The sequence below is a fragment of the Rosa rugosa genome, chromosome 6 (genome assembly GCF_958449725.1).
Source record: "Rosa rugosa chromosome 6, drRosRugo1.1, whole genome shotgun sequence".
NCBI classification, from domain to species: Eukaryota; Viridiplantae; Streptophyta; class Magnoliopsida; order Rosales; family Rosaceae; genus Rosa; species Rosa rugosa.
The window spans coordinates 44,392,371-44,418,792 of NC_084825.1; the positions used below are offsets into that span (position 1 = coordinate 44,392,371).

Genomic DNA, 26,422 nt, shown 5'->3' on the forward strand with positions numbered 1-26,422 from the left:
GGCACTAGGCCCCTTCCAAACCCGTCCGACGATGCCGCCACGAGGGCGACCCGCCGGAGGGTACACACACTGGTTTTCTCACTTCTCCTTTGTTCGCTATCGCTCTTCCAGCCACCAGTTTTTTAAGTCCAAGCTTCAAGCTTTCTTAAGAAGTTGGAGAATTTTGAATATTTATAAGCTGCAGCTGCAATTGCATTGAGAAAAAGGAATATACTTATTAGACTCAGAAAGAAAGCAAATTAGAGAACATGAGAAACAAAATGATTTTGGTTTTGATCAATTAATGAAGCACAAACTTGGCACTAGGCCTCTGAGAATATACATTGTGATATTAATTGGCAGCTTGGTTGTTTCTAATTCAGCTTAATTTTTTTTTTAATTTGTTGAAATTAGCTCTAATACTGTTTCCATTAGAAGTATGCAGAAGAATTGAGAGGAAGAGAACTTTAATTAACAGCTTTATTCTCAAGTTTACTTCCACATCCCAAATGATTATTACAAGGTTTTAAATAGGCTCTCATACACCCTCAACATATTAATTCATATAACACTCTAGGCTAGGATTCCTAACTCACATGACACTTAGTTTTCTTATTCTCACCACTCCTTACAATATTAAGTCGTAGCACAATAATCTGTTACAAATTAAAAGCATTAACATTAATGCAGCATGCAATTAAGGAAAATATTGAAATTTAAGCAAATAACTTGGAATCAAGCCTAACAAAGCTTAGATAATCATCGTCGATATTCAACTATACTTCTCCATGATAGGATTAGCTATGTCCTCAGGAGGGTAATTGTTTATGGAGCTCTCTCAGACATTGACATCATCAAGGGGCCTTAGTACTTCCCAAACAATATTATTACATTTAAAACCTGCTCCAAAGCCACTCATTAGAATCCTATCACCCCTCTTAAGCCTTTGTTTGGCTTCCATGTATCCCAAAGCATACCAAAAGCCAGCAGCTGATGTGTTACCAAATCTGTAAAGCGCCATTCTAGATGGCTCAAGATCATAGTCGCTTAATGATAAGCTCTTACCTATCCCATTTATAATTGCTCTTCCACCAGGGTGGAGACAAAAGTGTTGAATTCCAGCCTTTATATTCAAACCAACTCCAACTGCTTCTAGATTTTGGCATTTGGTACTGCTGTTTTTCTGAAGCCTAGAAGCCACCAGGTGTCGGATTATTTCTCTTAGTGGAAGCACTTTTGGCACTAAAACTTGGAGGTTCACTGTGAAAGCAAGAGCTGCTGCTTCTGTGAGGTGTTTGGTAAGTCGAAAGCCTAGATGTCCACTTTCATCTTCAAGTTGTATGCAACATTCATAAGCCTTGTCACTTGAGCCAATATGGGTTCTGACCAACCACTTCAATTTCAACATTGCTAGGTGCTGAAGGGATCTTCTATTTGTGAACAGCATCGAACACCCTCCTGCCCGAAACAAACAGTTCGTGAGCATCATGGATTTTTCTTTCCCACAATACCAATTAGGAGCCATGGATTCAGTGCTGACAACAACAGCATATGAATTCTTGTATGACTTGAACAAATTCTGCACAACATCAATGGCAACTAGACTTGCACTGCAGCCCATTCCAGAGAGCTAGGTTGAAGGTCTTGATGTCCTCCCTCATCTTGTAACGATTTAGTATTCTGGATGTAGAGAAGGTGCAGGGGAGAACATGAAGACATTGACGACGAGAATGTGTCAATTTGTGATGGAGGGATTGAACTGTTCCTGGCAAAAAGCTTGTCAACTGTGGCAAAGATGATTTCATCCATTTCTGAGAGCGAGTCTTCTCGAGTTGGACATTCTTCTCGGCCTTGGACGATGTTTCTTGGGCAATAAGTTTCTTCACCTAAGCCTGAATTGACAATGGTTTTCCAGAGAAACCTGAACTCTTCCAATCCCAGATTCTTGTTCCGCAAGACGAGTTTGGCACAAGAATCACTGTTGAGCATCATGTCCTCTGTGGCCTTGTAGCACTCATAGGCCAGCAGATAACAGCACTGGTCTCTCCTTTGGAGAACTAAGTTACAGAGGCAGGAGAAAGCAAATGAAAGCGGGAGTAGACACATTTCCATGAAGAGTTCCATGGCCCTAGCTAGCTCCGTGCTTGTGTACTTGTGTATATGAGAGCAATAGAGAGAGTGGATGAGTTCTCCGGCTTTCTCTTAGAAATAGTAGTAATGAACTAATCATGCTTCAGTCATACTTGATAACAACTCTACAATTAGCTAGCTTCTACATATATGTAATAGATCGATATACATTTTGATCAAGAAAACAAAGTAGTAGGTATTCATTAGAATAGATGTATAGGCTGTAAACACATCCATAAGTAGGAATTTCAACAACGAGTGAGAGACATAAATGCTTGGAGTTTCTCTCTCAAATATTGAGAGGGAGTGCCAGTTACCGATTCTTAAATGCAAAAGCGAAACATAGAGATGTTATACCGAAGAACCGTGGAATCAAGACTTTTGCAGTTTTGCTTATGATCTAAGCCACATATATAGGATGCAACACATACAAGCTTAAAGTTCAATTTTCTTTTCACTGTGATATTTAGGCTAATTCCATTGTGTTAAATGAGATAGATCTTAAATTTAAATATTTTTGTTCTAATATAAAAAATGATAAAGAGATAGTCGAATGATTCTTTTCTAAAGATTTTGGTTTGGCAAACTGCATTGAGCCAGATTAGTATGTTGGATTCGATGAAATTTGAATTGGAGTACGTAGATTGACAAAGCACCAAGTTATATTAGGTCTAAGTTTGAAGTTTGAACTGTTGCCCAAAGAGAACTACTGTTATATCATCAGTTAGTTGGTAACTGTTGTTCGATCACTTCAATTGTAGTTCTTGATTGGAAATCGCCTTTCATAGTGTAATGTAAGTTTTTGCAACTATTCACTAATTCAAGTTTTGACTATAATAATTTATTCAATTTTTTTTTTTGGTCAAATTTTTTCAATAATAATTTATTCAATTTGACAATACCAAATGTAGCTGTAGTCTTAGTCACATCTTAATCAAAGTAAATTTTTTGCGAAAAGCAAATAAAATCATTCCCGTACAACCAAACCACTTTATCCAACAGACTCGCCAAAACTCTACGACTCTATAAGAAGTTGCATCATTTCAGATTATCCATAAACATCAACCCTATCAAAGTGAGCAATAGTGCTATGTCTACTAAGCTAAGGCTTAGTTTGGGATTGCTGTGCTGTGAGAAGAAACACTTCGTAATTTGCTGTGAGAGGAAGCACTTCCGAACTTGCTGTGAAAAGAAGCAGCTGAGGTGTTTGGTAAACTATTTTTAAAAGTGTTGTGAGAATGAAAAGCAATTTCTAGGTGTTTGGTAAGTTGCAAGGTAAAAGTGTTTTGGCTAGGTATAATTACCAAAATGGTCATACATGTTAAGATATACTACTAAAATACATAATTTTGTTTTTTGATTATGTAACCATACCAAATAAAAAAAAATTTCATGAATTATCCTTGTACCCTTGCTTGGACCGAATAAAAGATTTAATTTAAACCCTTCAATATGCATATTATGTTTTACTATTTGGGTATTCCTTTTCTTCTAATGTATGACACTTGATCACATGGAAATATTGAAGCTTGAACATGAATACCATCGATAGCACCAATACAATCCTACAAATTAGTGAAAAGTACTGTTATAACAATAAATTTGATCAAGGTTGTTCCACTTGATACTCTGCCTGGTAAAGAAAAGTACATATTATATCAGCTGTAATGCAAATTCTTCACATCCCAAGGGAAGAAGTGAAAGCTTTGATACATTGATAAGTTGAAAATTCGAGATCTCACAATTGCAAGATAATACAATCAGAGAGTCATATACGAAAATCTAAAATCTTAACATCACCTCATAAAATTAGTAAGGTGAAATTTTACGATGTTAGTAATTATTAAGGACCTCGGGAATAATTATTGAGATTTTACATAAGGTGAAATCCTTGATTTAAGAGTGTGATAATAAAATACACGACACGATGAGTTCGTGAAAATTTTCAGGAAATTTTTCGGACACCCGAACTATTTATTATGAATTTCCAAAGTTTGGGAATTATGGAAATTCATTTTAGATAAAAAGAAAATGTCTTGATGCGATCTGAACCGTTGAAATTAGCACCGCTTGATCTGAGCCGTTGAAAATCATTCAAAGGAGACTATATAAGGCCCAGATCGTATCTGACGACCCAGAACTGTCGAGAAGGTTTTAGAACGCTCGACCCGTTTTGGCGACCCGGCGACCGGCGACGATGAGCCGACCGGAACTCCCTTGTCCGGAGACTTCACGGCGGCACACCGGTCACGTTCGACGCGTCTTGTCTTCATGGTTCCACCTGTGGTCATGGATCGTCCATGCATAGAGCGAGGAGAGATAATCGAAGCTTTCCAGCTTCGAGTCTTCCGGCGGTTCCGACTCGTTTTCCGGCGATTATCGGCGATGCAAGAGGTATGGAAATGGGTCCTCTCGTCGTGCTCTACGTCTTGATATAATTAGTTTCTGTTTTCGATTGAGTTTTGAACTAATGTTATTTTTGGGAGGTTTCGGATACCGCTACTGTTACGATTTCCGGCTGTAGTTCTGGAGTCTCTTGCCTCTTCTCCGACGTTCTGAACACAGTTGCACCTGGTCAAGCTTAATCCATTGAATGGATGGACCGATTTGAAAGAATTGGAATGGGTGAAGTTGTGGAGATGATGAACAACGAGGGAACTTTCCTCGGGTTGCCGTGTTCTTGGTCGGAGAATTGCTAAGGGGAGAGAAGAATCGGTGAGACAGTCACAGAGAGAAGGAAAGGAAGTTGGCGAAGGAAGAGTGCATTGAGTTCGACAGAACAGAATGAATGGTGGTGTAAAACTCATAAAAGCATGAGGACAATTTTGAGAGTTCATTAAATTTCATTAAGTCTCCGCGTTCTTGGGTTGATTCCCGCAGAAGCAGAATTCCAAAGCTCCTCAAAGTAGCTTCTCTATTTCCGCTGTTTTGAGAATCGCTTCCGACCAAAAGCAGTCTTTGGAAGGTTTACCAAACAGCTCAAGAAAAATTCAGAAGTGTTTTTGGGCTCAAAAGCAGTTCTAAAAGCATTCCCAAACTAAACATAAGTCAGGAGTCGGATTCTGCTCCGATGTAACCAAGAAAAGACACATGTCACTACACCAGTTACCACGTCATTTGTAAAACCAGCTCCAAGCTTTGACTGTGACAAAATTAACTTTTTTACTTTGGTAAAATTGGAAGTTTAAATATACAAATATCGAGGCAAGTAGCGAAATACCCCATTTCTGATCGTTTTTTCTGGTAAATTTTGTAACCGCCAAATTTTCCAGTCCGGCGATACATAGAGGAAGACGAAGACGGACATGACCTCGCTACCGTATGCTGACGTGGATTCCCATCTGAAAGCAATGTCCGGCCGGGCCGAGGGGTTCGGCCGGCTCGCCATCGGAGGCCTCCACGGCCCGGTTTATTTCGTCACCACATTGGCAGGTCCCCCCCCCTTTCACCCCAATTTGCTATAGTTTATGAAATTTCTTGATTGCGCTTTCGTGTATTTCCTTATATTCTTATCAATTTTTTATCTTGATCATTAAGGGTTAGTGATTTTAGAGTATGTAATTCATGGATTGATATTGAGTCTGGATTTCATGTTGACAGAAAAAAAAAAAAAAAATTAATGTTTGGTTTGGAATTAGGACAATCAGTTTCGAATGTTAATGTTTGCTTCTCTGTTATTGAAGTTTGAAGCTTTAAGAAATTCGAACATTTTCGATATTTATAAGCTGCTGCTGCAATTGCATTGAGAAATTGTGATTTACAGATAAAAAAAACAAACAAAGAAAAGAAATTTAGAGAAAGTGAGAATCAAGATCAATTTTTTTAATTTTTTTATTAATGGGAAATAAAAATTATGAAGGATGCCAAAAAAAAAAACAGCACTTCTTGATTCGTGCTTACCATACTGATCAACGTAGCTCTGATACAGATTATGTTAGAAGAATATAGTATATCCCCAGATGATATGCTCACAAGGCTTTATATAGGCTTTTAAGTTCTTCAACATTTATTCATGAAACTCATTACAGAACTCTAGGTTTCTTCTAAATCATATGACTCTTGCCTTTCTTATTCTCACAATTCCTCGCAATATTAAGACACAAGCCACACAACAGATTAAGTTTAACATATTAAGCATGAATATTGCTGCATCATATAGTTTTCAGGGAAAAGATCTAAATATAACTGCAAGCTAATGTTGAGCAAATAACTGGGACCAATCAACTCTAGCGAAGCTTAGAGATTGATCGTTGAACCAACCATGCTTGTCCATGAAAAGATTGTTTAGTTTTTCTGGAGGGTAACTATCTATGCAGCCTTTCCAAACATTGGCATCATCCAAGTCCCTCAGCACTTCCCAACCAATATTGCTGCACTTAAAACCTGATCCAAATCTACGGGTAAGAATCCTATCACCCTTCTTAAGTCTCTTTTTGGCTTCCAAATATCCCAAAGCATACCAAAAGCCAGGAGATGACGTGTTACCAAATCGGTGAAGCACCATTCTAGATGGCTCAAGATCATATTCACTTAATGATAAGCTCTTACCAATTCCATATATGATTGCTCTTCCACCGGGGTGGATACAGAAGTGCTCTATTCCAGCCTTCATATTCAATGCCACTCCCATTGCTTCTACCTTTTGGCTCTTGGTACTATTTCTTTTCTGAAGCCTAGAGCCCACCAGGTAGCAGAGTATTTCTTTTAGTGGAAGAAGTTTTGGTACTAGAACTTGGGTTTCGTTGTGAGAGCCAGAGCTGCTTCTTTTTTTGAGGTGTTTGGAAAGCCGAACACCTTCATATCCTCTCTCATCCTCTAGTCGCATGCAACATTCATAAGCTTCATTTCTTGAGCCGATATGAGTTCTTACCAAATACTTCAGTTTCAAGATAGCTTGCTGCTTGAGGGATCTTCTATTTGTGAACAGCATCGAACAGTCCCCAGAGTGGAACAAACAGTTGGGGAGCATCATGGACTTTCTTTCCCAAGATACCAATTACGAGCTATGGACTCTGTGCTTACAACAATGGCATATGCATTCTTGTATGATTTGAAGAAGTTATTTACTACATCAATGGCAAATAGACTTTTCCTTCCCAAGATACCAATTGGTGAAGGATGCTGAAAAAGGAAAGCACTTCTTGATTGGCTCGTGCTGATCATAGTGATTTCGGCAGCTTAACTCAACTCTCATTTTTTGGACATAGCTCACTAGGCTCCGATACAGATTATGTTAGAAGAATGTAGAACATCCAAAATCACATGCTCACTAGGCTTTATATAGGCTTTAAATTCCCTCAATATTTATCCATCAAATTCATTACTATATTTTCCTAAATCACACGGCTGTTAGTTTTTTATTCTCACAGTTCATCGCAACATTAAGATATAGCACATTAATTTTAACATCTGAAAGTGTTGAGTTTTAACATGTGTTAGTGAAGCTGAGAATAAAAATTATTTTGGTTCTTATTAAAGAAAGTTAAAAATGAGCTATGTAGAGTTGAATATCATGGCATTTCTGAGAAAGTGGGTTGGTTCTAGAAAACTTTTTTTTGACTTTTTGGTTTGCATGTGCTCTTTATTGGTAGGAAGGAATGTTTAATTGCATTGGGATAAAAAAAAAATGTTATGTTCTGGTTTTTAGATGATGGTCCAGGCTCACTTCGTGAAGGATGCCGGAAACAAGAACCACTTTGGATTGTCTTTGAGGTTTCAGGCACCATTATTCTCTCTTCTTACTTAAGTGTGTCGTCTTACAAGACAATTGATGGCCGAGGGCAGAGAGTAAAGCTCACAGGCAAGGGCCTTAGACTGAAGGAATGTGAACACATAATCATATGCAACCTTGAGTTCGAAGGTGGTAGAGGACATGATGTTGATGGCATTCAGATAAAACCAAATTCCAGGCATATATGGATTGACCGATGCAGCCTTCGTGATTATGATGATGGACTCATAGATATCACCCGACAAAGTACAGACATAACTATTTCTAGGTGGGTTTAAAATATCTCATCTTATAGGATATAATGTGGAGAATGAGCTAAAGGGTTTTTTCTTCCCTTGGCACCAGATGTTACTTCCATCAACATGACAAGACGATGCTTATTGGAGCAGACCCTTCACATGTTGGTGACAGATGCATTCGGGTCACTATTCATCATTGTTTTTTTGATGGGACAAGGCAAAGGCAACCTCGTGTTAGATTTGGGAAAGTTCATCTTTACAACAATTACACTCGTAACTGGGGTATATATGCTGTTTGTGCCAGCGTAGAATCCCAGGTGAACAAGGCTTTGAAACATCTGATGTCTTTTAAATATCTCTTTGATTGAGTTCCAGATTCTGAAAAGTTGAATTGTATCTGTCAGATATACTCTCAATGCAACATATATGAAGCAGGAACGAAGAAGAAGACTTTTGAATATTATACAGAAAAGGTACATGACCATCTTCTCTCTAAACTGCATAGGTGAAATTTCGTTTCAAGTTCTTGAAGTAAAAAATGGCTGCATGTCATTGACTGTGAACACATTCTGTCTCAAATGTTTTGAATTTTCCAATAGGCTGCAGACAGAGAAGAGGCGAAATCTGGCTTCATAAGATCTGAGGGGGACGTATTCCTGAATGGAGCCCAACCATACACATTAACAGGGTTCAGTGAAGAATGCATGTTCCATCCAAGTGAATTTTATCCACTTTGGACTATGGAAGCAGCCTCAGATTCTCTTAAAGGTGTTCTCCACATTCTTACGGGTTGGCAATCCATTCATAGGCCACCAGTAGAGCAGCTGGTAATGGTATAGCTTTTTATTATAAACTTGTATAACATGATTTTATAGGTCCTTTAATGGAAGGCTTTGCTTTCGTTTAAACTGAGTTGAGGAACACCTGAAGTTTGCTATATCCCCTGTAATATTCAGATTTTTGTCGATTTTTCCTTAATTACCTGCTGAAATCTATCATTTTTATCATATCTCAAAGTAGAAGTAGGAACCAATCAATCATGAAACTATTACAGTATTCCATAATACTCATGCATATTATATTATAGTTGCCGATGCATGTTTCATATATCCAGGTAAGCATACTATAGATAATATCTGCATCACAGTATTCATTTTAGGCCAAGGCGCCAAGTAGGCGTGAAACAAAAGAGTTTACTAACTAGATTGGTCAGCTAAAGACCAGAATGAATTTTTTTGTTGCTCAATGACCTTTTATGATTTGCAATTGTTTGACTTTGCAGTTACATACCCTTATGCTCAATGACCTTGTTGCTTTGATATATATTTTTTCTGACATTGAAATAACAACCAGTCAAACAGGATTTATCATTCATTCATTTGTATGATCATGATTCAGTTTAAATTAAACCTTGGCAATCTCGAAGTTGCTCCAAAGCAACAGGGTCATGAATAGGGTGGGTCTGAAGGGATAGTATTGTAAAATGATGTCATTCATCTGTACTCGACTGGATTATCTAATCATACAAATATTTTTGAAGTTTGAGAAGGCTGCTCTTATTCTCACTATATCCACTAGCCATCAAAATAGTTCATTTTGAATTGTAATAATCTTAAATCATCTCAGAGAGGGAGGCAGCTCCTCGGAGGTAATGATGAAGATGCTGTAGAACTGACTAAGGTAGAAGTCCCGTGGAACAAATCCGACAAGTAATTGCTCAAGTCATCAGGAGAAAATCTCACAAGCAACTCCAAATTTTTCTCCTCAGTCAGCATCACCAAGTATGTGTCGTAAAATTCTTGATATGTTGGCACTAGTTTCTGCGCTATGGACACCTTCAAGTCATCCCTCAACTTCACATCCTCTACGATCCAGGATGTTTGTTTCCTATATGCCTCTTCGAAAGCTATGTTGAACCTTCTAAAACACTCCTTTGCCATTTCAGAAGACATTTCGAATGACTTCTCTGGAAATGATGATGAGACCTTTGTCCAGGCTGTGGTCTCGTAGTTTGAAGCATATAGTTTAACCTTATTCGTGTGTTCAGCTACCCAGTCTTCACCGAGGAGGAGTTTCAGGTTGGGTGAATGGTGCACCTTCTCAACAATGAAGTGAAGATTGTTGGCGAGGAAGAGATATGCCAAACCCACATCTTTGTAAATCTCAGCTTTAATGTCAAGTTTGCACAAAAGAACTAAAATGAGCCAAGCTAGGTGTACTGACACTGCTGGTGTTGAACCTTCATCTGACATTGGGCTCTTGAAGGAGGTTTCGTGAAATGAGGAGTTTGCTGGTGGTGGATAATCAGTAAGAATATCACTGAGAATTATACTGTAGTCTGCTAGTGAAGTTACATAGTTCATCACTTTTTGAGTAAGTGGGTATATCCCGCCCCCGGGGACTAGAACTTTTGTAGAGTCCTTTTGAATTGTTGATTCAAAATCAGAAAGAAGAGAACGGACAGAATCTCCAAGTTTGAGCAATAATGAAAGAGCTTGAAGTTTGATAGCTGAGGTTGATTCAGAGCTGAATACTGATTCAGTCTCCGGCCACAGATCAGAGACTGCTTCGTGGAGTTCCATTAGCCCGAAAATTCTTTCTGGAACTTTCTTGTTCTTCACAATGAGTTCAGGAAAACTGAATAGGGTTGTTGCGCCCTCTTTGGTTATCTGATAGAAGCATGACTCTTTGATGGTCTCAGATGCTGAAAACACATGATCACAGAGAATTTTCTCTCCTTGAAAAAGTGTCTTCACAGCAATCTTTGCAGCCTTCATCCAGTTGTTGATTTCATTTTCGAGTGCTTCAGAATCCATCTTATGAATCTGAGAAGACTTGAACTGCCGGATTCGAAGGTGATATAGTCCCTCGTCGATCATTGACTTTCGGATAACCTTGTATATCTTTGCACACTCTTTACCGTAGCCAGAACTGATCATACAATCAGCTATTGACTTCAGATCTGACATGGCAAGTACTGAGACTCTCTCAACCTCTGTAATTGACTCGCCAGCAATATCCAGCTCATCTTCTGATCTGGCCTCACCCTCTTCTTCATCATCAAATTTACATGTCCTGCTTGAGGATCGACTTGAAACTGATTCGGGGTCAAGCTGATCACGGCTTGTAGACAATATCTGGTAAAACTCTTTCTCAAGCCTTTTCATCGCTATCTGCATTAAATTTTGAGCAAGCACAAGCTTGCTGGATGGAAACCTTTCGCCAAGTAGAGCATGCATAGCACTACGCAAGTATTTGATGGCTTTGAGGAACTCTTTGGCTTCTTTCCTGCTTTGCTGGAAGACAAAGGTGAGCTTGGTGTACGAGGAGGAACTTGGATCCCATTTGGTGATGATGGCCTCAGCATTTTCAATGTTTTCTTCCATCATCGACAAGGAGAAGGTGCGGCTAGGGGTGGTACCAGCAAAAGAGCTTGAAAGTGAATAGTGAGTAGAAGAGAGGTTTTTGTTGGATGACAAGAAGAAGAGGCTGGACATTCTTCTTCTTGGCGGTGGTGGGAGTGCAGTAGTACCACACTTCGCAGTCTCTGAGACTAGCATTATCGACTATGAAGTGCGAAGCTCGTAAAACGAGGTTGGGGAAGAAAAGCTTTATTGAGAGGAGTGCTTACTTGTTATGGTTCTGGTCCTTGTTTTTGGTTTTGAAGATGTTTTATAGAAAATAACTGTCAGTTCTCAATTGAGGAAGGTGGATTTGATTTGTTCCTTAGAATTGACTTGTCCATTTTGTATATAATGCTTTTATAAATAAATTAGTTAAGACTAAGAATTATTCTTAATCCACGGATAAAGACACAACTAGCAATGCAGTAGTCATTCAAAATTTAAATTCATTTCATTTGCTTGGTCAAGCAGTTTTTGCATGCACTATGCCAAAAACATTATCAGACGACAGATGGAAACCGTTGTGGGATATGGAGAGCCACCGTTGTAGACCGAGCCGCTGTCTGATGAAAATTCAGACAATGGTGGAACACAGTTGTCTGAGAAACATACAGACAACGTGTATGTGTTAAACGTGTTGTGTGATACTCGACAGATGGCTCGGCAGGTGGCTCGGCAGATGCCAGGCGCAGCTGGGCGGCAGTTGCGGCGCTGCCTTCAAACAACAGTGCTAGTTTTGAAGCTGTTGTATGTTGAGCTTCTCAAACAACAGACTTTTATTTTGTGTGTTGTCTGACTGATATTCAAACTTCAGTTCTTGGACTATATCTGTTGTCTGATTAACATTGGGACAACAGAATTCAATTTCTTCTGTTGTCTAATTAAAATTGCAACAACAGAGTTTAATTGCTTCCATTGTGTGAGTGCAGATTAGAAGACGGTGATTTGTTAAAAACCGATGTTATATATGAATGATTGCAGTGTGATTTGTCCCCATTTTTGGCCATTCAGACAGTGGGCAGTTATCATTATATCTATTCTGTTGTCTGATTGTTTGAATATCCCATTCCTGAATTAAATTGTGCATTTGATCCATTTACACACCAAATATAAACATTGCAAACCATCAAATATAAACATTGCAAACCACTAATCATTGAACCCAACATTTTAAACAAGAAAAGCATTCTAGTGCATGCCCATCCACTTAACACATCAAAAAGCTGATACATATATATCTATTGTTCCAAAACATGCAACACATGGTGCATGACAATGTACCAACAGAGAAGCACAAAAAAGGATGCTTTCCTTAGCAAAAAAGGACCAGCAACAAGCCTATCTTTTGACAGTTCCATTCCCACAGCCCACAACACCAATAAGTGAAGGATCAACAAATGCAACCATGTCCACCATTTCATATGCCTTCAACTGATCATAGAGGTACCTAATAACAAAAATTTACAGTAAGTCATTGGGTTTCAGCAACTATACTTCTTATCGAAGCATTGGGGGGAGAGCACATATATATAAAGAACTGAATATATATTTTCTACCTCTGGTACACGGCAATGCAAGTTCCAGTGGTCAAAGACTCGCCCATATAATACCTGCAAATAAGAAAGAAAAAAAACTATCAGATTGACAAGGCTTATACTCTTAAGGCATGGTAATGATCCTAATTAAAGAGACATAACCAAAACCGTCTGTGTTATATCTTTTAAAACACACACAACCTAGCTTTGTTATATCATATTTAAAGTGTTATAAAAAGACATTCAACCCCAGACTTAAAATTACAACCTAGCTCATACGTGTAAGGAAACTGAAGGAACAATCATCATATAAGCTTACTTGAGAAACACCATATGTGTACCAGTACGTGGTCAAACGTGTTGGTGACCTGACCAAACAAAGGTGAGAAAGTTAAACAATGTCTAAATATCTATCATGACTTAATAACATAGGAACACGAAAAATGACAAACAACCACCTAGTAGAAGAAGCCAGGATCCCTGTCAAGGCATGTTATCAAAAATCTCCCCTCAAAGTCTCAAGCAAATACATATTTATAGATGCAAGTGAGGTAGAAACTGCAGCATACCATCAACAATCCAACCACTTCCATGTTATGTAAGAGAACTGATGTAGTACTTATTATATAACTCAGTTGTCTTACTACTTCCATGGTGGATAAGCTTTTAAAAAAAAAAAAAAAGGACAAGCGGTGGAATAAAGCAAGCAGACCAAGTGGTGGTGTTCCAAACTTGCAGCAACAAATTCATCTCCTTGTGGTCATGTCTTTTGTTGACAAGTTTTGGCGGTGGAAAGTGATCAAGACACATGAAGACAAAACTTCATATATAATTAAGCCCTACTCTATAAACTATAGCATGCTGCAGCTTCATTTTGAAATGGGAATTAAATGGCAAAATGACAAGAGCCAATGTCCAGATCATTGGAAAAGAAACATAAAGCATACAATGGAGTTGGTGATGCAGTTAAATATGCTTAATTGAAGCGTGTTGTGTTCGGGCAATTTCAATTGGTGTCACAATAACAAATATAGAAAGGAAACATTATATTATATTAAGCTGTGTCTACCTTTTTGTGTTCTGTAGAGGGAAGAATTAACATCAAGAAGGGTTTTGTTAGAACTTAGATAGCAAAATTGCATACCCATCTTCCCTTGGTGTTAAAGGTTTAATCTTTCTGTCCCTAAAAATTGCAGAGAGAAAGAGAGAGATGTACGACCTCGGCCACGAAGGTAATCTCCATGTTCTCTGACAAGTGAGGTGGTTTTGCTTGACAAGTAAAGAGAGCTAGACAAGACATGTGCCATATAGATATCTAAAGATTGAGTAGGAGTATGAAATCTTTATAAATCTTGATTCTACAAGAAAAGTAGAACAATGTTCTTTTCGTTAAAAGTAAAATAAAGATGACATGGTAACCAATTTCAATTAGGTCTTCGAAAAACAGAGTAATGTATCCACATTTGTTTCTAGTCTTCTCAAGACCCACATTTCTTTTTTGGCACAGCCCTTTAACTAAGTAGAACATTGTGAGAGCAGCAAGTGGAAATGGTTTACTATCCTTTAGTGTCATTATCTTCTAATGCATATGAACTACCAAGCAATTTAAGGGCCAACAGAAACCTTCTTGTAGTTATGCTTTGTATGTAGGTTTAATAGCTTTTAAGTTTTAACCTTCCGATAAAAAATAATAATAATAAATAAAAAAAATAAAAAAAAATAAAAAACCGACTAATGTAAAATGCCTAAACCTTGAGAAAATCAAACAAATTTAAAAGAGTAAAAATAAAAAGTACAAAACAAAAAACAAAAGAAAGCGCCATACCATGACTTTGGACCTCCAATGGAAGTGTCTGGGCCTTGATAATCATATACTATCAGTTCGCTGTCAAAAGGCAAGGGAACATGAAAAGTAAAATATCAGATCAAGAAATGCCCACATACTATCACTGCAAGATAACCCCGACTTCTCTGTAATGGAAATTTGCTTATAAGAATGATGCAGCACAAACATCTCAGGATTACAAAGACCCTCATGATTTATACACTTAGACCAACTCTATTAGAATAGACTGAACAAAAGAATTTGAATCCTCAAGCTACAACTATGTAATAAGCAAACATGAACGACGACATTCTGAAAATGCAGAACAACAAACTTGGCAATGTTATTAGAAAAGATGAATCCTTATTGAATTCTTATAGATCTAAAGGGTTGTCTCTATGGCAATTAGCCACTCCGAAACAAAAGGCACCATTCATCATTGTATTGTCCACCTCTAATATTTACTTCTTTTCTACTATGATATAGTAAGGAAGACAGATTACCTAGTTCCAGAATACAATCATCAGCAAGTGAATCAAAAAATTTAAAAATGAAAAATCTAGACCCTTTTGCATAGACATAACAATTTAGCTTCAACAACTCAGGAAGGCTCCCTCAAATTGGAAATTAAACAACTTGAAAAATAGTACCATAGTAAGAGATGACATGTTCGAAAGAGATTCATTGTCTTTCTTGATCTCACAATTTCTAGATCAAGTGATTGAAATAATTTACACAAAAGACATAAATAAAATAAGAGTATTCTGTTAAATAAAATACAGTACCAAACAAAACCACATGGCAAGGATCAAAATCAAGCTGGAGAGCCCCCTTTAGCTCACTATCTTAAACATTTAATGGCTTCAAGTGTATCCAGAACCTTGGTGCCCAACCACATCCTTTTGTTATGACCGCCCACGATTAAAATATGTTCTAAGTAGATAATGATACTAAACTTTCATGAAGTATAGGAAAATAAATTGCCTTTATTTAGGTAACTTCATATCTCCTATGAAATTTACAATATCATGATAGCTCGACATTTACTACCTATTTCAATTTGGTTAAATTTAACCAAAAAATACATTACTATGAAGTATAATATGAACATTATAATGCAGTCTCATTCGAAACCAATAAGGGAAAACAAAGCATAAAATTGGAAAATTGTAAGTAGAAAACCTAAGCTCAGAACAAAAAGTTCTGGGGGAAAAAGAGAACACCTAGCAGAACCCATGTCATTTCTCTTGGCAACATCTTCAATTGCTTTTCTATTCTCTTTGTATATCTGAAGCAAAAGCCCAAAGAAAACCAACATTCAACACACCCATTAATCCAAATTCCATCATCCAGAAATCCAAACCATCATACAGGCATGCACAGAGTACCCAAATTTAAACACAACTGTACAAAATATAGTACATTCAAATATTCAGATATTTACAATCATTGGAAAGAGAAATTGCACCACAATTATCAGTACAAATCAAAAAGAAGACAGATCAAAATGAATCCAATTTCAATCAGTCGAGATGGGTGTTCACAAAAGGAGCCAAATTTACCTCAGTACTCAAGCAGAGCAACCTTTGATTCTTAAAAAGAAACGCAATTTCACCAAAGCTAATGATGAAACAAGTAAAACTTACAAGACCCATTGATTATACTTGAATAAAAGGCAGCAAGAAGCAAACCAATTCATGCCAGCTTGGATCCACTGCTGTTCTTCCAGCCAAATCGGAATCGTCCCTCAACGTAAGACTCCATAGCCCAAGAAGTCGTTTCTCTTCGCTGCTCGAAGAACAAGAATTGAAAACTGGAAAAACAGAAAAAAAATCGAAGTCGATTAATTAGTGAGATTGTAGTACCTTCGGCTTCAGTAATAGAGATAGTGGAGAGTCTGATGAATCGATCTCTTAAAGCTCACTCACTGAATCGAAGTGAACGGAGTCGAAGATGAGGTCGGAGAGGTGGGTAGTGCAGTGGTTTATGAGGGGGTCGCGAATGAGTTTGAGACAGCGAGTTAGGGTTTCAATGATTGAAGAAGCCCGAGAAACCACCCCCCCCCCCTTTTTTCCTCGTCCTTCAAATCTCCAAATTGAAAACCCTAATTGAGTATATCGAACCCTAATCGAGTGTATTTAGAAGATGGGTTTTGAGGAGAAGATGGGTTTCAAGAAGAAGATGGGTTTGATTCTTTAAGAGAAGAAGAGGGGTTCTGCTTTGAGAAGAAGAAAATGGGTTTTGTTGTTTCTCTCGAAGACTAGCTGGCTAAATGTTGGAAACAGCTAAGTGGGATGAGGGAAAAGGGGCCTTAAGTTTAGTTTTTGATTTGTATAACCAATTCAGACAACACACAAAATAATTTCGGTTGTTTGATAATATACAATGAAATTTCAGCTTAGAGATCCTACTATCAAATCTCCCGCCTAGTGCAAAGGGACAAACTCATTTTTCCCGCCTAGGATTACCATCGCACATTCACACAACAAAAATAAGTCATTTGGCTGTAGGAGCTTACAATCGTGTACCAGCATTTCACTCAAATATTGGCCTTTTTGGGGCTACTCACTCACATTTTGGGGTACATGTGATTTTCTTCCAAACTTGCACAACGGAAACAAAAAAAATGCGTTGTATGTTATTTTGCAACTTACTCTCATACAACATATACAACAATACTGTTGTGCAAGGTGAGTCAAAATTTCGACCCAAATTTGAGCAAGGTGAGGGGGAAATTTTTTTTACATTCAGACAACAGACAAATCCTTAAAACTGTTGTACAATAATCTTGGACCCAAAAAAATTGATGTACGACCTCCTTATACAACGCCAATCTCATTAAACCTGTTGTGTGAAGCAGTTTCAGTGATCACACAACGAAATTTTTTTTTTCGTTGTCTAAAAAGTGTAGTGTGATGCAGTTTTTGGCATAGTGATGGTATTTTCCTGGTTTATTTTTTTTATGAACTTCCTGGGTTTTGTTTATTATTGGTATAAGATCATATTCAGTGAAGCATGGTCAAGCACTCAATCAAACTGCAGCATTGAAACGCAGCTGTACATATAGAATATGGTACTCGTAACTTCGTCAAAAATCTATTCAGTATAAATAATCAGGGTAAAAATCATGTGATATTTTGACTTCCAGTTACTTTTACGTACATTTTCTGAAATGAATTTCTTATTCTACTCATTTTTCTTTTCTTTTTTTTGGCAAACCCTGGACGATTTCAAGTTTTTTGTTTTTCTTAACTTGAAGCATGGACGTACTTCTTCGTTCTTAATTTACAAACAAGTAGTCAAATTCTTTCCTCTTCATTTATATCCAAATGCGTGGAAAATTGACATGACAGCTAGCTGATAGTTTACGTTTTATTTTAACTAATTAATCAGACTATGAATACCAGCCGTTGATCAAGAAATTTTTGGTTTTAATACGTTGTGTAAACCGACCATTTTGCAAAATAATATGTCCGACTGTTTGGCAAAAGACATCACCTTCCAAGTTCCAATTCATATTCATATGATCATATCCATTCAAGTTGGAGTGTAAGAGAAAAATATATATTTGTTTCAACTAGCTAGGCGAAGCAACCTGGAAATTAACAGAGATCAAGTTTCCCTTGATCAGTATTATTAATGAAGTCCATCGATATAGACAGGATCGATTAATTCATCTTTTAACTTAAAGAATTCCAGGTCTTCGATCATTTGGAATTTAGAACAAAATGACTGACTTTACCAATAAAGACGCTTCTGATTAGAGTCGCTCTTGATAAAGCAAGTTAATACGCAAAGCTAGCCAACATCTGATAGCAAGTCGTTGCCAGAATCCAGAAATACGCATGTTGAACACGTACTTGTATTATTGCGCGCAGCTTGTGGTTCAAGAAATCAATGAAATCTTATTGGTCAAGTAAGGAATGTGCTTCATTATTGCGATAACTTCTCAATATGTACATATGTGGATAGACTTATCAAATATATATAAGATATATATAGTATTATTAGATGATCAAAGATCTGCATATCCCCATATAAACTCTAATTGGTTTGAAGTTTGAACATGCATGTGCAATTTCCATATTGTATCACTGGAATGCAGTGCACGCTTTCAGTCTTTATGTATATAATTTTTGACATGCATGCATCATATATGGGGAGAAAAAGCTCTGATACATAACTCTCAGGCTCCCAGTCGCCACAATTGTTATATTATGAGCATTCTAGATTTATTCTACTTTAAAGACCAAACTAGCTAGGTTTAAGGCTAGAAAGTTAGTACGTGTATAAATCCTCCAATATTTAGTGGGATTTATGAAGTACGGACGATTGCGATTTGTAATTCTTGTCTTAGCTTTTGTGAGGCAATTTATCAAACGCACACCTAAGCTTGCATACCTTCGTCTTTTGTGTGACTGTCATTCCCCCTCAGACTGCACATACTAAAACAAGAACTCTTTCACTCGGGCTACTTTTCTTATCGGGCAAGTTGCCACCCGTTTGTTCAATACCCGAACTCTCTAGTAAGTAGCTTAATCTGTCGAGAAGAACCATCCCTACCGGATCAGATATGTAACCAGTCTTCTCCGCTTGAGAGGGAAAGACGGCTGCTCTGTGACCAACCCTATGACAAGAAGATCGATCCCGTATGGAGCCACCGTCACACTATGTCAAGCAACCCACCCTCCCAAATTTAAGGTTTTGCGGACCTTTTCTCAAACAGTTTAACAGATTACCTCACACATTAATTGAGAAAGAGAACTGAACGAAAACTAAAGAGATGGTAATTAATTGTCTTCGTGCCCACATACATTTAGCAATAAGGAAATCACACGTATATATCAACAAGGAGCAAGTTTATATATCTACCTAGCGCCTTGTTCCAGTTAAATTAGTAGAGCAGAAGAGAAAGAGACAGTTTTAGTTGACCAGACATTCAACTATATATAAGTATATAACATTAAGCCGCAGACGACCAATTCAAATGTTTATCAGAAGCACAATATAATACCATTCATGTAACTGTCTATGCCCAGAGATCGACTACAACCCTAGCTAGTGTGACCGTGTTGGTCCTGAGAATTTCGTATTAATAACACGTACTTAGACGTAGTAGTTGTTGAATGAGGTCAGAAGGTATTGAAATGGTGTTGTTCATTTTGTCTTGATGATTGTATAGGTTCACATACAAGCAACAAAACAAAACCAAAAGAGATTATGAAGAATTCTAATAGAATAGCAGATCGAGGATCTATAATTTGTACTTACATGGAATTATGGATGATGATGGCGAAACTTGAAACGTGGATGTGAATGTTTGATTTCAAGGCTTACAGTTACTAGACTGTAAGGCTGTGAATGAGTCAATAGATCTTTGTACTCTGAAGAATTCAATAATATATATATATATATATATATATATATATATATATATATATATATAGGATATTTCTCAGGTGCGGACGTTCGTACCGAAATTTCGGTACGGATTTCCTGTTTTCGACCACTTTCCGGCTACATTTTTACATCTTAACCGTTCAGTTTTTAGGTCCTAATGTATAGATCACCTCTGCAAAATTTCAGCCAATTTAGTGATCGTTAAGGCATCCAAAATTTCAATTTACATGAACGGACCGAATCTGTCGAACGGGAACCGTTCGTATTTATAATGGTAAATTGCAGTTTTGGATGCCTTAACGATCACCAAATTGACTGAAATTTTGCAGAGGTGATCTATACATTATGACCTAAAAACTGAACGGTTAAAATGTGAAAATGTGGCCGGAAAGTGGGAGAAAACGGGAAATCCGTACCGTCCGCACGGTACGGATGTCCGCACCCAAGAAGCCCTGTATATATATATATATATAATTTTAGAGACATCATAACAGATCCCAAATTTTGATTCTCAATAACGTGATATATATATATATATATATATATATATATATATATATATATATATATATATACACAGTCCTTCTTGGCTAAAGACATCCTTACCTAAGCTTAGGTACGGATTTCCAGTTTTTGGCCACTTTTCGATCACATATTCACATCTTAACCATTCAGTTTTTAGGTCCTAATGTATAGATCATCTCTGCAAAATTTCAGCCAAATTGATGATCGTTAAGGCATTCAAAAATGCAATTTACAACAATGTACACGAACGGTTCCAGTTCGACAGATTCGGTTCGTTCGTATAAATTGCAGTTTTGGATGCCTTAACGATCATCAATTCGGTTGAAATTTTGCAGAGATGATCTATACATTAGGACCTAAAAACTGAATGGTTAAGATGTGAATATGTGATCGAAAAGTTGCCAAAAACTGGAAATCCGTACCTAAGCTTAGGTAAGGATGTCCTTAGCCAAGAAGGTATATATATATATATATACAGGACCGATCAAGGGCGGACGTCCGCACTGTCGCTAAAGTGCGGACGTCGATGTCCTTAGCCAAGAAGGTATATATATATATACAGGACCGATCAAGGGCGGACGTCAGCACTGCCGCTAAAGTGCGGACGTCGACGCAGCAGGCGGCGACGGTGGCGCGGGGCTTGCAGGAGGGAGGCCGGAGGCGTCCCGAACCGTTCTGGGCACCATTCGAGGTCGGAGGAGGTCGGGCTTGCCGGTTTCTGGGCAGCCACCTCACCTGCAACTGTAGGTTCTGTGCAGCACCCAAAACCCGTCGCCGGCGACTCCACCCGACCGCAGACCCCTCCGCACGACCCCTGGCCTCCCTCCGGTGAGCCGCGCCGTGCCGTCGCCCGTCGATCGATGCCGGAGCAGCGACGTCCGCACTTTTTCTGGGTTGCGGACGTCCGCTCTCGAACGGCTCTGTATATATATATATATATATCCCATAATAGTTTTTTTCTTCTGGCTTTCCAGAGGACCGCGGCTTTGGATACATGCATGCACAATCTGTGTGCACATGCAATTCAAAGTTGTGATAAGTTCTATTAAACCAATATTTGGTGGCATGGTGTTCAACGTTTTAAACATGTCTAATTTCATCAACCATAAAAGAGGGAATTGAGAAAATGTCTAGTATGAGTTTATGGACGCCATGCATCATTAATAACCACATATACCCAATTTTTTCTTTTATTATAAAATACTCCATTAACATTGTGATGAGCTTCGTTCATAATTATACATCAATACATGTAGTTGTACACTTGTATATGTGATTATTGTGATATGTATTGCTAGTTCATTTTTTGATAGGTTAAGGTTTTGGGATTCAGTGATTGTCTAATATAGTATCAAAATTTTATTTGTAGGAAATTGTGGATTTAAGTGCCCCCTCTATCACAGTTCAGTCATCCAAGTGCAGATTCGGACTTCACATGACAGTGTCTAGGATGATAGCTAGCTCAAGTCTCAACATACGGAAAATAACAAACCGTCTCCTCACTATTAATGTTAGTCTCATATAACCCAAAATGCCGGGGTACAAGTAAATGTAAGGGCATTAAACCCTTTTCTGTAGGACCCATTTGATTAGAATTGATGGTCATTCACTCATTAATCCTTTGGAATGAGAATTAGAAAAGAAGATCGAACGGAACAAAACATATTAATTAGCTGATCAAAGCGTTTTTGATTTTATAAGAAATCTCATCTTTGAAAAAACGAGTGCATGCCCTCCGAGGGTCAAATAGGCAGGCATTACAGTTTCATACAGCACAAGCAACATATAACTTATGTAATGCTGCTGCTGCCGCAATTCAACCCTGGAAATTTGAATGACGTGAGACCATATCTGAGATCATAATAAGTATCTTAAAAAAAAATTGTACCCTTATGCAAGAAACAAAGCAGGTATAATAATATAAATGATGTTCAAGACAGAGACAGTGTAAACAAAGTTTGGTAATATACATCAACATATGCTAATGACCAGAACTAACAAAGAGATTATGAACAAGTCAAGAGAAGAGAAAAGGTCAAAAGCGAGTGCCCGCAACAGAACAATGGTGATTATTTGAGGATTTATATTTTGTATTTTGTATTATGGAGGACGGTGATGAAATTAAAAGTTTAACTTCAAATGTGGACATCTACTTATATGTTGATTGCAATAACTTCACAAAAGGCAAGGCCCCTGTGAATTAGTTAAAGCAGTTTGTTAGAACTAGAAGCTTAGCTCTCCCAGATTTTCAATGATATGAGAGCCATGAAAACAAATCTTGAATTTCAGATACCAAATCCGAGACAGGATCACAATATAAGATCAAGCCAACATTTCTCTAACTAGATATATGTATCAAAGATCAAACCTGTAACTACGCCGTCGTCTACACCTTTGCCAGTAGGCATGATTATTATCTTGCTCATACGAGTTATATTTGTTCATCGAACTTGCAATAATTTGATTAATTTCCACACAAGAAATTGCTTGCAAACTCACGAAGTGTCGTTTAGGACCAGAATTACTTTAACATTGAAATTTCCATTTTTTTTGTTTTTGATAAGTTGAAATATCCATTTATCCATACACTAGAATAGACTTAATTGCCCAGTATCATTTAGTCTAGTGGCATAGTCTCCCCTTCATAAATGTGAGGATGTGAGTTCGACTCATAAAAAACTAGTCGTAGCATTTGAGATTTTGAGTTGTTTATTTAATTAAAAATAATAATAATAATAAAAACCTAATTTGAGTCCAGAGCAATGGACCTTAATAAACAATACATAATTTTTACCATAAAAAAATTAAAAATTAAAAGTTGTCTAAAACCATGATTTCCACTCTAAACTATGAACTATATATAGCACACCTTTTTTTTTTGTCAAAATTTTATGTTCTTATTTTCTTATCAAAATCTTTTCATTGATAAATCATGATTTTTAAGTAATTCTAGAATTAACAGAACTACAACATCTTGACCTGATTTTTTTTTTTTTTTTTTTACGATTTTCTGAAGTTGAAAAACCCAAAAAAAAAAATCACTAAAAAAATTGGGTCAAAATTTTTGAGGTCCTTTACTTAGAGAAGCTCCTGAAAATTATGTATTAATGACATAGAAGAAATTTAGCAAAAAAAGTTCTTGACAAGGTCTAACATGTTTCTGTAGACCACGAGTGCTCGCATAGCATCTCCAAAACTATGTCAAAGTTCTTGCTTTTTGAAATTCTCATGACATAATCTCACAATTAATGAAGCATACTTTTTAGAATGTGCACCGCTTGACGGGTCTCAAAATTCTCGAATGATTTTTTTTTTTTTTTACAATTTTTGGATTTTTTTTTTTTAATTCATCACTTGAAACAAGTCCTAAAAAATCATGTTTTAACGATGTTGATATTCTGACATAAGATAATTTTAAATTAAAAAGGGTGCATGCATATTGCATTATTTTGAAAAGTTCTCAATTTGTACGTAGGTAGATAGACTTATCAAAAATATAAGATATAGTAGTACTTATTACTAGATGAAAAGCTAAGCACTGGTTTGTCAAACATCTGATCGAATACCCGTATAACCAATGATTGGAGGTGTGCATCTAGAGGATTGTTTTGGACATGTGAAATTTTCAAGTTTTCATACCTACAAAAAGAGGGAGTACCTGAAAAATAATAATTGTTCAAGTTCAGTCTACACATTTCTCATTTTAAGATCAACAATTTATCGATTAGTTACTCTTGTCTTGGTCTTTTAAGCAATCTATCGAACAACTTGGATACCTTAGTCTCTTTGCGCCACCTTTGTTCCCTCACTATTTCTTGCACAGTGCACATACTTACCCCTGAAAATTCAAGCATTTGACAAGTATACCATTTAAGGAGAAAAAAAAAAATACAGACATTGAGTTTCTTAACACTGGCTGAACAAAAACTCGAGCACGGTGGACGGCCTTCAATATCTTCCAATTCCGGGAAGTGGGCAAGTAGCTATTAAAGTAGGGAACTTACACATATCAATTAGGAACAAGTTTATGTTTATGTGTTTACCTAGCTAGCTTCTTGTTTCAGGTAAACTTGTAGAACAGGGGATCGAGAGAAAGAGACAGTACGTTCTGGTCAACCCTGCAATCAACGTACTGTAACATTAAGTCGCAAAAGACCAGTTCAAATCTTTATCAGAAGTACAATATAATACGATTCATGTAACTGTCTAAGTCGGGAGATCGAAGCCAACTCGTAGAGACAGATCGAGGACACTAGCTAGTCGATCTATTGAACAAAGTAGTTGTTGAACGAGGCTCTATAAAAATACAAAACCTAAGCTTTCAGACCGTCATAAGTTATCGAAATGGTGTTGTTAATTTTGTCTTGATTAAAAAGGTACGGTGGACACAGACAAAGCACAAAAAAAACTAAGAAAATCGCTCTTGATCTAAGAAAAAGTCAACAGAACACCAGAGGACCTATAACTTGTGCTTGTATGGATGAGGATTATGATGACATTTGAGATGTGGATGTGAATGTGAGTTAGGTGACATTTGAGATGTGGATGTGAATGTGAGTTAGGTAATGTTTGATTTCAAGGGCTACATGCTCTAAGTCTCTAACTGTAAGACTGTGAATGAGTCAAGTTGTTTGTACTCTGAAGAATTCAATAATAGTTGGAGGCTTAGAGCCATCATAACAATTAACAAATCTCAAATTCAAATATTAAAATACGTGATAGATATTTTTAATGAGAGATTATTCAGAGCACCGCCGTGCACTTGCACCAACATAAATGAATGGTTAGATTGCATTAAATACACTTTTTGTTTATTAAAAATAAAGTTGATAATAAATATCAAGGGTTGAGATTATTTTATAAGGGTTGGGTCACTTGCACCGTCGGTGCATAGAATAATTTCTAATTTTTAATATATACCAAATAAGTTCTGGTGTTCTGGATTCCCAGCAGGACTCGCGGCTTTTAATACATGCATGCGCAATCTGTGTGTACAATTCAAAATGATTGACAGAAAAGCAATATAGCTAGAAATGTGTGCTTCATTATTGTGGCGGTGTGCATCTAGAACATGTTTTGAACCTGCGCGAAATATGTTCTGGCGTTCTGGATTCGCAGCAGGACTTACGGCTTTGAATACTGTGTATACAATTCAAACTGATTGTCCCATCGAAAAATAAATAAATCAAACTGATTGCTGAAATGCTGTTTGACAGAAAAGCAATATAGCTAGAAATGTGTGCTTCATTGTTGTGACAAGTTCGTTCTTAATTAAACCAAAATATGTGGCCCTGTGCATTTAGAAAATGTTTTGAACATGCGCAATTGCAACACTTGCGAAAGAGGAGATTGGGAAAATGTCAAGTATGAATCTGACGCCACGCCGATGAGTATACATATAATTTTTACTTTAAAAAATGCGGTGTTTAGTTTGATATACATTGTTAGTCTATTTCCTAACAGCTCAAGCTTTTGAAACTGTCTCATATAATATTAGAAAGAAAAAAAAAATTGTGTAGGAGGTCTTGGAGATAGATTCTCCACCATTTCAGTTATCCAAGTATTTGTTTGCTCTTCATCTGCAGAATAAGGCCACAAGTGACTACGTGAGTGAAGGAAGATGTTAGCCTGACTTATGATACTAGCTACCATGT

General features: G+C 37.2%; 2 protein-coding genes, 1 long non-coding RNA gene and 2 pseudogenes across 4 annotated transcripts; 1 reads left to right on the plus strand and 4 right to left on the minus strand.

The window, feature by feature from the left end:
* Window positions 1–695: 695 nt before the first annotated feature.
* On the minus strand, window positions 696–2,166 carry LOC133718127 (3-ketoacyl-CoA synthase 19-like; annotated as a pseudogene).
* A 3,151-nt stretch (window positions 2,167–5,317) lies between these two features.
* On the plus strand, window positions 5,318–9,938 carry LOC133715284 (probable pectate lyase 4). 2 transcript variants are annotated; one of them, XM_062141725.1, is made up of 6 exons: window positions 5,318–5,541; window positions 7,757–8,108; window positions 8,186–8,396; window positions 8,484–8,552; window positions 8,679–8,912; window positions 9,706–9,938. In XM_062141725.1, exons 1-6 carry the CDS (start codon window positions 5,415–5,417, stop codon window positions 9,790–9,792), a joined length of 1,080 nt encoding a protein of 359 aa, XP_061997709.1. In that variant the 5' UTR covers window positions 5,318–5,414; the 3' UTR covers window positions 9,793–9,938. The 2 variants fall into 2 exon arrangements, with proteins under 2 accessions (XP_061997709.1, XP_061997710.1); XM_062141726.1 differs by having other exon boundaries at window positions 8,679–8,906.
* On the minus strand, window positions 5,552–7,750 carry LOC133715285 (3-ketoacyl-CoA synthase 19-like; annotated as a pseudogene).
* Window positions 9,893–11,639, minus strand: LOC133716843 (exocyst complex component EXO70H1-like). Its single transcript, XM_062143497.1, has 2 exons — window positions 9,997–11,639; window positions 9,893–9,899 (listed from the first exon to the last, which is right to left on the minus strand). The coding sequence occupies exons 1-2, from the start codon at window positions 11,637–11,639 to the stop codon at window positions 9,893–9,895; spliced, it is 1,650 nt and encodes a 549-aa protein (XP_061999481.1).
* Window positions 11,640–12,616: 977 nt separating this feature from the next.
* LOC133713761 (uncharacterized) lies at window positions 12,617–13,430 on the minus strand. The gene is made up of 3 exons (XR_009848238.1): window positions 13,338–13,430; window positions 13,040–13,093; window positions 12,617–12,930 (listed from the first exon to the last, which is right to left on the minus strand). It is a non-coding gene; the product is annotated as an uncharacterized LOC133713761 (long non-coding RNA).
* Window positions 13,431–26,422: the final 12,992 nt, after the last annotated feature.